Raw genomic sequence first — 12,534 nt, 5'->3', positions numbered from 1 at the left:
AAATTTAGAGAAAAAAAGTCAAATATATGTTTAGAACCCAAAATAAGTTTTAGTTAATTAACAGCATGAGGAAATACTAAATGGTAAATGCCACATTTAATAAAGTGATACATGCTTTAAAAGGAACCTGAGGTGTGAGACCTATGGAAACTGTCATATTTATTTCCTTTTAAACAATACAAGTTGCCTGGCTATCCTGCTGATCTTTCTCGTCAGTAGGGTCTAGATCACACACCTGAAACAAGCATGCAGCTAATCTTGTGAGATTTGTCATAGTTATCTGATCTGCATTCTTGTTCAGGGTCTATGACTTAAGGCAGAGGATCATCAGGACAGCCAGACAATGGTTCCCTTTAATAATGTTTAGAAATAATGCATTCAATCATGAACTCTTAGGAGATCCGAAATTCACAGGTGAATTGGTTCTCCAGCATCAACCTGGGCTGCTCTACACCATCGCTTTGTTGATACCAATTTTCTGAACTGATCTGCTCAGCTCCATTGCCTAGCGAAAATAATAAAACTGGCTCTGACAAGGTCTCCAACTGATGTCATTTAATGGCTCATTGAGTCATGATTTCAGAAAAAATAATGTAACTGAACCAAAACTAGAGGCACACTATGTACAGACATCAGACAATTACAATAGATTGAAACATATTTAGAGTAAAAAATAACTGCTACAAATGTATACTTATTCAGCTGAAATCCACATCTTTTATGTGAATAGTTCCCACTGTGTCGCTAACAACGTGTATTGTAAATGTTAATTCATATTTTTGTGTTTGTGTTTTTTTGTTTTTTTTAATGTTTGCAAAATATCAGTTGTTGCAGAATGTATTATCTCCGTTCCTAACTGGAAAAATGACCTGCAGTGTTTGTTGTATTAGAAAGAAGGCAACTGAAATATTTGTAAAAATACATTAGCATTTAAAATCTTCTTTGCGGCAATATCATTAGAAAAATTGTCTTATTTACAGGCACATTTCATGGTGGCTTCTGCTGTGTAATGTGAATTACGCTGTCATATGGCAGGTCAATGGTCATTTCATAATAGTTTTACAGCAATGTGCTTAGTGTTACAGCAAAGAGCCTTTCATGAAGTGTGCTATTAATGTTATCTCTATAAAGTTATTTCTATTTATTACAAAGCAGGTCAATGCTAAGGATACACTCTTCAATGGTTTCTACCCATGGTTTACTGAGTAATAAAATGAAATGAAAAACAAACATTCTCTCTTATTTTAAATCCAAAATACAGTTTACAGAAACCTATTTTTACAGTTATATGTTTTATGAACATTAAGGTTTATTAACGAACTGACTAGCACAATATATTTTTTTTTTGTTAAAAAAACTACTTAATGTAAGGTCTACATTGGCTCTTAAACAGAATCAGCACATATTCTTATGGTGGCTGTGGTTGCTGGGAGTGAGAGGCAGCTACTATCCTTGAACAGTCATAGGTCCATATGCAATTCACTTTTTCTCCTGACTTGTCTCCTAGGAGATAATTTTTCCTCTTTCCTTTAAAATAACATTCCAGCCCTTTGCAACTGAAAAAATACCAAAAAAATAGGCGATACAGCACTATCTATTATTCACAGTAAATCCATTATAGTATTTTCTTGCTTGCCAGTGGCTTAACCACTTGAGGACCTAGGGCTTTCTACCCCTTAAGGACCGGCCACTTTTTTCCATTCAGACCACTGCAGCTTTCACGGTTTATTGCTCGCTCATACAACCTACCACCCAAATGAATTTTGGCTCCTTTTCTTGTCACTAATAAAGCTTTCTTTTGGTGCTATTTGATTGCTCCTGCGATTTTTACTTTTTATTATATTCATCAAAAAAGACATGAATTTTGGCAAAAAAATGATTTTTTTTACTTTCTGTGCTGACATTTTTCAAATAAAGTAAAATTTCTGTATACATGCAGCGCGAAAAATGTGGACAAACATGTTTTTGATAAAAAAAAACCCATTCAGTGTATATTTATTGGTTTGGGTAAAAGTTATAGCGTTTACAAACTATGGTGCAAAAAGTGAATTTTCCCATTTTCAAGCATCTCTGACTTTTCTGACCCCCTGTCATGTTTCATGAGGGGCTAGAATTCCAGGATAGTATAAATACCCCCCAAATGACCCCATTTTGGAAAGAAGACATCCCAAAGTATTCACTGAGAGGCATAGTGAGTTCATAGAAGATATTATTTTTTGTCACAAGTAAGCGGAAAATGACACTTTGTGAGAAAAAAAAAAAAAAAAAAAGTTTCCATTTCTTCTAACTTGCGACAAAAAAAATGAAATCTGCCACGGACTCACCATGCCCCTCTCTGAATACCTTGAAGGGTCTACTTTCCAAAATGGGATCATTTGTGGGGTGTGTTTACTGTCCTGACATTTTGGGGGGTGCTAAATTGTAAGCACCCCGTAAAGCCTAAAGGTGCTCATTGGACTTTGGACCCCTTAGCGCAGTTAGGCTGCAAAAAAGTGCCACACATGTGGTATTGCCGTACTCAGGAGAAGTAGGATAATGTGTTTTGGGGTGTATTTTTACACATACCCATGCTGGGTGGGAGAAATATCTCTGTAAATGACAATTTGTTAATTTTTTTTACACACAATTGTCCATTTACAGAGATATTTCTCCCACTCAGCATGGGTATGTGTAAAAATACACCACAAAATACATTATACTACTTCTCCTGAGTACGGCGATACCACATGTGTGGCACTTTTTTGCACCCTAACTGCGCTAAAGGGCCCAAAGTCCAATGAGTACCTTTAGGATTTCACAGGTCATTTTGAGAAATTTCATTTCAAGACTACTCCTCACGGTTTAGGGCCCCTAAAATGCCAGGGCAGTATAGGAACCCCACAAATGACCCCATTTTAGAAAGAAGACACCCCAAGGTATTCCGTTAGGAGTATGGTGAGTTCATAGAAGATTTTATTTTTTGTCAAAAGTTAGCGGAAAATGACACTTTGTGAAAAAACACAATTAAAATCAATTTCCGCTAACTTTTGACAAAAAATAAAATCTTCTATGAACTCACCATACTCCTAACGGAATACCTTGGGGTGTCTTCTTTCTAAAATGGGGTCATTTGTGGGGTTCCTATACTGCCCTGGCATTTTAGGGGCCCTAAACCGTGAGGAGTAGTCTTGAAACGAAATTTCTCAAAATGACCTGTGAAATCCTAAAGGTACTCATTGGACTTTGGGCCCTTTAGCGCAGTTAGGGTGCAAAAAAGTGCCACACATGTGGTATCGCCATACTCGGGAGAAGTAGTACAATGTGTTTTGGGGTGTATTTTTACACATACCCATGCTGGGTGGGAGAAATACCTCTGTAAATGGACAATTGTGTGTCAAAAAATCAAACGATTGTCATTTACAGAGGTATTTCTCCCACCCAGCATGGGTATGTGTAAAAATACACCCCAAAACACATTGTACTACTTCTCCCGAGTACGGCGATACCACATGTGTGGCACTTTTTTGCACCCTAACTGCACTAAGGGGCCCAAAGTCCAATGAGTACCTTTAGGATTTCACAGGTCATTTTTGTTTCAAGACTACTCCTCACGGTTTAGGGCCCCTAAAATGTCAGGGCAGTATAGGAACCCCACTAATGACCCCATTTTAGAAAGAAGACACCCCAAGGTATTCTGTTAGGAGTATGGTGAGTTCATAGAAGTTTTTATTTTTTTGTCACAAGTTAGCGGAAATTGATTTTAATAGTTTTTTTTCACAAAGTGTCATTTTCCGCTAACTTGTGACAAAAAATAAAATCTTCTATGAACTGACCATACTCCGTACGGAATACCTTTGGGTGTCTTCTTTCTAGAATGGGGTCATTTGTGGGGTTCCTATACTGCCCTGGCATTTTAGGGGCCCTAAACCGTGAGGAGTAGTCTTGAAACCAAATGTCGCAAAATGACCTGTGAAATCCTAAAGGTACTCATTGGACTTTGGGCCCCTTAGCGTACTTAGGGTGTAAAAAAGTGCCACACATGTGGTACCGCTGTACTCAGGAGAAGTAGTATAATGCGTTTTGGGGTGTATTTTTACACATACCCATGCTAAGTGGGAGAAATATCTCTGTAAATGACAATTGTTTGATTTTTTTACACACAATTGTCCATTTACATAGAAATTTCTCCCACCCAGCATGGGTATGTGTAAAAATGCACCCCAAAACACATTATACTACTTTTCCTGAGTACGGCGGTACCACATGTGTGACACTTTTTTGCAGCCTAGGTGCGCTAAGGGGCCCAACGTCCTATTCACAGGTCATTTTGAAGCATTTGTTTTCTAGACTACTCCTCGCGGTTTAGGGCCCCTAAAATGCCAGGGCAGTATAGGAACCCCACAAGTGACCCCATTTTAGAAAGAAGACACCCCAAGGTATTCCGTTAGGTGTATGGCGAGTTCATAGAAGATTTTATTTTTTGTCACAAGTTAGTGAAAAATGACACTTTGTGAAAAAAAACCAATAAAAATTAATTTCCGCTAACTTTTGACAAAAAATAAAATCTTCTATGAACTCGTCATACACCTAACAGAATACCTTGGGGTGTCTTTTTTTCTAAAATGGGGTCACTTGTGGGGTTCCTATACCGCCCTGGCATTTTACAGGCCCAAAACCGTGAGTAGTCTGGAAACCAAATGTCTCAAAATGACTGTTCAGGGGTATAAGCATCTGCAAATTTTGATGACAGGTGGTCTATGAGGGGGCGAATTTTGTGGAACCGGTCATAATCAGGGTGGCCTTTTAGATGACAGGTTGTATTGGGCCTGATCTGATGGATAGGAGTGCTAGGGGGGTGACAGGAGGTGATTGATGGGTGTCTCAGGGGGTGGTTAGAGGGGAAAATAGATGCAATCAATGCACTGGGGAGGTGATCGGAAGGGGGTCTGAGGGTTTGGCCGAGTGATCAGGAGCCCACACGGGGCAAATTGGGGCCTGATCTGATGGGTAGGTGTGCTAGGGGGTGACAGGAGGTGATTGATGGGTGTCTCAAGGTGTGATTAGAGGGGGGAATAGATGCAAGCAATGCACTGGCGAGGTGATCAGGGCTGGGGTCTGAGGGCATTCTGAGGGTGTGGGCGGGTGATTGAGTGCCCTAGGGGCAGATAGGGGTCTAATCTGATAGGTAGCAGTGACAGGGGGTGATTGATGGGTAATTAGTGGGTGTTTAGGGTAGAGAATAGATGGAAACACTGCGCTTGGGTGGTGATCTGATGTCGGATCTGCGGGCGATCTATTGGTGTGGGTGGGTGATCAGTTTGCCCGCAAGGGGCAGGTTAGGGGCTGATTGATGGGTGGCAGTGACAGCGGGTGATTGATGGGTGGCAGTGACAGGGGGTGATTGATGGGTGGCAGTGACAGGGGGTGATTGATGGGTGATTGATAGGTGATTGACAGGTAATCAGTGGGTTATTACAGGGGAGAACAGATGTAAATATTGCACTGGCGAATTGATAAGGGGGGGTCTGAGGGCAATCTGAGCGTGTAGGCGGGCGATTGGGTGCCCGCAAGGGGCAGATTAGGGTCTGATCTGATGGGTAACAGTGACAGGTGGTGATAGGGGGTGATTGATGGGTGATTGATGGGTAATTAGTGGGTGTTTAGAGGAGAGAATAGATGGAAACACTGTGCTTGGGTGGTGATCTGATGTCGGATCTGCGGGCGATCTATTGGTGTGGGTGGGTGATCAGTTTGCCCGCAAGGGGCAGGTTAGGGGCTGATTGTTGGGTGGCAGTGACAGGGGGTGATTGATGGGTGATAGGTGATTGGCAGGTGATTGACAGGTGATCAGTGGGTTATTACAGGGAAGGACAGATGTAAATATTGCACTGGCGAATTGATAAAGGGGGGTCTGAGGGCAATCTGAGCGTGTAGGCGGGTGATTGGGTGCCCGCAAGGGGCAGATTAGGGTCTGATCTGATAGGTAACAGTGACAGGTGGTGATAGGGAGTGATTGATGGGTGATTGATGGGTAATTAGTGGGTGTTTAGAGGAGAGAATAGATGTAAACGCTGCGCTTGGGTGGTGATCTGATGTCGGATCTGCGGGCGATCTATTGGTGTGGGTGGGTGATCAGATTGCCCGCAAGGGGCAGGTTAGGGGCTGATTGTTGGGTGGCAGTGACAGGGGGTGATTGATGGGTGATAGGTGATTGGCAGGTGATTGACAGGTGATCAGTGGGTTATTACAGGGAAGGACAGATGTAATTAATGCACTGGCGAATTGATAAGGGGGGGGGGGGTCTGAGGGCAATCTGAGCGTGTGGGCGGGTGATTGGGTGCCCGCAAGGGGCAGATTAGGGTCTGATCTGATAGGTAACAGTGACAGGTGGTGATAGGGGGTGATTGATGGGTGATTGATGGGTAATTAGTGGGTGTTTAGAGAAGATAACAGATGTAAACGATACATTTGGGAGGTAATCTGACGGCGGGTTTGCGGGCGATCTAATGGTGTGGGTGGGTGATCAGATTGCCCGCAAGGGGCAGGTTAGGGGCTGATTGATGGGTGGCAGTGACAGGGGGTGACTGATGGGTGATAGGTGATTGGCAGGTGATTGACAGGTGATCAGTGGGTTATTACAGGGAAGAACAGATGTAATTAATGCACTGGTGAATTGATAAGGGGGGGTCAGAGGGCAATCTGAGCGTGTGGGCGGGTGATTGGGTGCCCGCAAGGGGCAGATTAGGGTCTGATCTGATAGGTAAAAGTGACAGGTGGTGATAGGGGGTGATTGATGGGTGATTGATGGGTAATTAGTGGGTGTTTAGAGGAGAGAATAGATGTAAACAATGGATTTGGGAGGTGATCTGATGTCGGATCTGTGGGCGATCTATTGGTGTGGGGGGGTGATCAGATTGCCCGCAAGGGGCAGGTTAGGGGCTGATTGATGGGTGGCAGTGACAGGGGTTGATTGACGGGTGATTGACGGGTGATTGACAGGTGATTGACAGGTGATTGACAGGTGATCAGGGGGATAGATGCATACAGTAAACAGGGGGGTGGTGGTCTGGGGGGGGGGGGGTCTGGGGAGAATCTGAGGGGTGGGGGGTGATCAGGAGGGGGCAGGGAGCAGGGGGGGGATAAAAAAAAATAGCGTTGACAGATAGTGACAGGGAGTGATTGATGGGTGATTAGGGGGGTGATTGGGTGCAAACAGGGGTCTGGGGGGTGGGCAGGGGGGGGTCTGATGGGTGCTGTGTGCGATCTGGGGCAGGGGGGGAGAAATCAGTGTGCTTGGGTGCAGACTAGGGTGGCTGCAGCCTGCCCTGGTGGTCCCTCGGACACTGGGACCACCAGGGCAGGAGGCAGCCTGTATAATACACTTTGTAAACATTACAAAGTGTATTATACACTTTGTATGCGGCGATCGCGGGGTTAACATCCCGCCGGCGCTTCCGTATAGCCGGCGGGATGTTGCGGCGAGCGAGCGGTGACAGGCGCCGGCGGAGGATCGCGTCACGGATGACGCGATCGCTCCGCCCATGCCCTTAGAAGGGCCGCCGCCTCTGTGGGTGAGCCGGTCCTTCAGGGCTCCACTTCCCGGCCGCCTCTGTGCGTTAGGCGGTCGGAAAGTGGTTAAAGGGCATTTTATTGACAAGTTGTGAAATTATCAGCTAGGAGAAAACTCAGTAGAAAAAGTGATTTGCATATGGGCCATAGCCTAGTACACAAGGCAATAAAAATAAACAAGTCTGTGTTTTATTTTAATTTGTATCCATTTACCAAAAAATAAAATGTTTTTGATCTTGTTCTCTATTCTATGCTGTATTAGTGTCATCCTCAAATTAAAAATGAAAGAATTGGCACTAAGGGAAATATTTAGAATTCATATTATGGAATGCTTTAGCAAAATGGACAAAAATTGTCACTTTTAATCAGAAGATGGGCCCATATGCAATTAACATATTCTCCTGAGTTATCTCCTAGGAGATAATTTTCATATTTTCTTTAAACTAGCTTTTAAGCATTTTACAACAGAAAAAGTACCCAAAAGTTGTTAAAAAATAGTACAATCAAAAGTACTTTAAGTATTTATTTATTTATTTTTGCTTGCTGGTGATTTAAAATGCATTTTATTAACACATTTTGAAACGATCAACCTGGTGAAAAAGTGAATTGCATATGGCCCATGGTATCGAATTGTAGAAGAAAACAATATTTTATATGTATGGATGCTTTTTGGAAACATCAGACAACTGTTCACAATTTCTGGACTGCTTAACAAGGTTCAATTAGCCTTTTTAGCTGCTGCTTACCTGCTACTCAGTCTCTGGCAAACACAGAAATTCTGAGAAAATATACATGTGGCTGCTCAGTTCTTGTATATACCATACATATCCTACAATAAAACTCTCATTAATGTAAATAAGTGACCAGGCAGATGCTGTGCAGGTATCTGAAAGCCCAAAAATTCAGGCAGTTCAACTACCTATGAAATAGAGTTCTTAGTTTAATCTCTGTATTTTGGTACTGGACTTTGGACAACAGTGATGAGCAAAACATTCTCTTAACATTCAATTCTCCACAGACCCAGTGAGGGAATTAAATGAAGCCGATTAATACCTCTAGCTAATGAATAAGACATATTTGGCTTTAATGTTCTTTAAAGTCTTGCAAAGATGGATTAATTTACAAATGTCATATCTGTAGCATCTGTAGTCAACACAACATATTGATTTTTAGCAAGTTTCCAGTCCAACACACATGTAAAATCCAAGTGTGTGCAGCAACTGTTCAAGTAGCACCCTTACAAACTACATGGGCAGAATGTATTTGGAAGGCATATGAAGTGCTTTCTACAAAGCAGCATTGACCTACATTGCAATAAGATAAAGTGCTAATAAGATGCATATCTAATGGTCATTTCTCCATGGCTCTTACAATGTGTGGCTGTCCTAATTTGATTTCTTCCTTCTGTGTCATCCCTTTCTGTGTTGTATCTCATGACTGTTCTGGATTGTCACTTGCGGTAGGTTTTTTTTTTCCTGTTTGGATAAACCATAGACAGTGAAAACATTTTGTGATTAGTTGTCTTGACAGCTGGGGCTTCTCAACTGAGATTAATCCTCTGCTTAACATTGCTTAATACATCAAGAGGCTGAACTAAATTGATTTCATTCAAACATAAATAGCGTTATCCCCACCAACACAAACAAAATTGCATTCTAAAGAGAAAATTGTGTAATTGCTGCAAATAATTAACATTTATCACACAAAATGACTGATCAATCATGTAGCTCATGTTACATAGCTCATGAATATCATTTAAATAAGCCAAAAAGAAATGCTGTCAGTACTGAGATTGGTAACCATACCCTTGTATATAAATTTGATGTTTCTGGTTGATGGCATACCATGGCATGAGATAAATTCAAACTTTTTCAAGATCAAATACAATAAATGTCTTGATAACAAATGACTTCCTTGTTTTATCATAAGGCATATCACATTACTGCAGGTGTCTGCATAAGCTTGCTATAACTTACAGAGCGATCTCTAAAATCTTATCAGTGGTTTGAATAAAAAAGCAACTTAGTTAACTATCTAGGGAAGTATGCACGGTAGGTCAAATGACTTCTACGTTATTTGAGTCCTCTCTGCCATAAAACTGTTGTTTTGCCCACACATAAAATACAGTAATAAAAAAGCATTTAACACACTGGCATCCGTTAGAGAGTGTTCTGCCAGATATATTCCTTAGTTAACATTTATCCTGAACTTTTATGCTGTTGTTTCATTTGCTGCATAGTTTCTTGGCAGATACCTCGAGTTCTGGAGCCAAATCATGTCGTGTGTTCCTGCAAAATATTATGCTAAAATGTACTCTCCAAGTCATGCATACAATATAATAGATTTAATATACTTTTTATGCAAATGAACATTATGTAAATTTACCAAAGTCTCAAACTGTGAAAAGACATCTGATAGTTATCACCTATTCCAATTATTACTGTAGGACCCGAAATGAACTGAATGTCTCTATGGCCTGCTTGACAGCCAAGCCCTAATGCCAATGTGATTGAATACCACTGGAAATGTAGATTTGGCATTCGCTGCAGTTTAGGCACATCTTTCTGAACGACGTGCTGCTGTAAATTAAAATTGACACACACCGTAGTGTTTGTTTGTTAAGTCTTAAAACAAGAAGCCATTCATTCATGTAGCAGCACTAGGAAATTATATGTTATAGATATACACAAACATGATTTAACTGCTCAAGGGTATGTCTGTGGGTTAGCTTCTTCTTGTCATATATTTACCGTAGCTAAGGAAGGCAAAGAGGAGGCAAGAGCAGCTGGATGGCCCGGGTACTGCTCATCTAAGGGGTTAATTTCACTGTCTAACAAAGATTTCAACCTGCCAGTTGACTTTTCTTTTATATAATTAGTTAATAGGCTTTATTCAATCTGTTGTTACACTAAATAACACACTTAAAATGCTCCAAGACCTGGGATGACAAGCCACCAATATTGTCATTTTTGGGTCATTTGAGTAATAATCTCATGCCTGTAGGCAGTGTAGATGGCTGCCACCTATTGCAGGTAGCATATTCAAGCCATATTAAACCCTAACTTCATTGCTATTGATCTATTCCTACTAGAATGACCATGGTGGGTAGCATCTTTTGCCTAATCCCCACATAAAATGCCACTTCTCTCTTTCTATAAGCAAAAACACAAATTATGAGTCAAGCTGACCTTTTGTGTATATAAAATATGTATATAATATATGGTCTTCCACTAGAATGTCCAAAAATCAGCCTTGATTAACTGCCTTCTGTCATCAAAGAGCAGTATAAGGCTTTATCCACTCAAAAATAAGGCGTACATTGTAGTCTTTCTAAAGACACCTGGTAGCATTCTTTTACAAGGGTGTGTCAGTCACAGCTGATAAACGAAAGGGACAGTTGGAGATGGGAGCTTGAAGAACTAGAGTATTATTAATAGACAGTAACAAGGAGTATTCTTAGAATAAAAGTTCTAAAAGTGTAATTACCTTGCAATCACATTATGATTCATTCTTAGAGGCTTAACACTTTTTTCTGTCTCTTATATAAATAACATGATGTTTGTACTCACGGCTAGATAACAGCGAGCATCAAATTCCACACAGCAAAATAAAGGAAAACACAAATACGCAGGTTATAAAAATCCTCCTGACCTCCAGTAGGGAGAAACATTCATTTTCTAAATGTTATTATAATGCAGCAAGAACACGTAAGCTTCTAATTAGTAGTTGGAAATATAAAACTAAATCTTCACTTAATGAAACTGTAAAGTGACTACTTAATTACCAAGCAAACAATGCCCAGATGACTTAGTGAAATATAATCATTGTGAAATTAATTTAGATCAGCCTGGCTTTACCTAAAAAAAATGAAATAATTAGCATAGAGGACCCTTTATTTCATACGCCTCCATTCAATGCAATAACAGCATGTTGATTTCTTGAACTGCATATGTACCCATGGTTGGCACTTTCATACTGACAACTACCATATAGAAAACTAGAAACTTCCACATGTCACATTTTCTGAATGAGGCCTGATATATTGCATGCCGAAATGCCTTGTAAAACAGTACGTTACTCTTGTGGTAACATTTTTTGCATACTGGTATGAGCATGTTCACTGTATTTTAATAAAGCTTGTTTTAATCTCTTCAGTAAGACCTCACAGGATATGACTTAATCTAGTACTTTATTACATATATTTTTTCTGCCTGCCTTCTATGAAATGATTATTCTGCTGCTTGCTGAGCATACATTTCAAAGGGTAAAGAAAACTGTTTTCCACTTTGATTGCTTATACCTCAAACAGTTTAAAGACTTTATGTATTTCTCACCAGGCTTTGAAGGATGATGATGATGATGACGATGCAGAAACAGGTTTAACTGACGGAGAAGATAAGGAGAAACCAAAAGAAGAAGAGAAGCTTGGGAAACTTCAGTACTCTTTGGACTATGACTTCCAAAATAACCAGGTCAGGCAAATGATAAGATACAAAATAAAGCTGTGTTTTATTATATGACAACCTTTGTTGGTTTCTTGTCACTTTAAGGAGCAGCCCTATATACTACTCTATAGCTGGGTGTATAAGTGAGAGAAAGATCACTGTCACAAAATAGACAGCAAACAATGAGATTATACAGGTCAAAAAGAATGTCCAGAACGCTTTGAACCCCCCATTAATGCTCACCTACCGGTGCAGGATCTGGCAAGCTAAACCAATTCACATAGACAAACAAGAAGGATCCGCATGCCAAGTGGGATAGTTGAAATCCGGTATACTTTTATTGTTAACTCCACACATGGATGTGTGGATGTGTTGTCTTTCTCAGGGGCGTAGGAATAGGCCCTGCAGCCCCTGCGCCCGCGGGGGGGCCCGGCCCCCCCCTGGGGCCCGCTCGGGGCCGTTTTGTGGGTGCTGGAGGGGTGGCAGCATGAGGGGAAAGCCTTGCCCACAGTCGGCGGGGAGAGGGGTAGTTCCCCCCTCT

General features: G+C 41.1%; 1 protein-coding gene across 2 annotated transcripts in view; it reads left to right on the top strand.

Annotated features, from left to right (window-relative positions):
* Positions 1-12,534, top strand: part of SYT1 (synaptotagmin 1) — a 765,091-nt gene that overhangs the window by 577,856 nt on the left and 174,701 nt on the right. The window contains exon 8 of one of the 2 annotated variants that reach the window (XM_068276627.1): positions 11,895-12,020. In XM_068276627.1, coding sequence (XP_068132728.1) covers positions 11,895-12,020 — 126 coding nt within the window. Of the gene's footprint in view, positions 1-11,885; positions 12,021-12,534 lie in introns of both variants that reach the window. The other variant, XM_068276626.1, reaches the window with a different exon arrangement.

This window comes from Hyperolius riggenbachi, chromosome 3, assembly GCF_040937935.1.
Source record: "Hyperolius riggenbachi isolate aHypRig1 chromosome 3, aHypRig1.pri, whole genome shotgun sequence".
Classification (NCBI taxonomy): Eukaryota; Metazoa; Chordata; class Amphibia; order Anura; family Hyperoliidae; genus Hyperolius; species Hyperolius riggenbachi.
The sequence above is the reverse complement of the archived record's forward strand: the minus strand, read 5'-3'. Positions and strand labels throughout refer to the sequence as shown.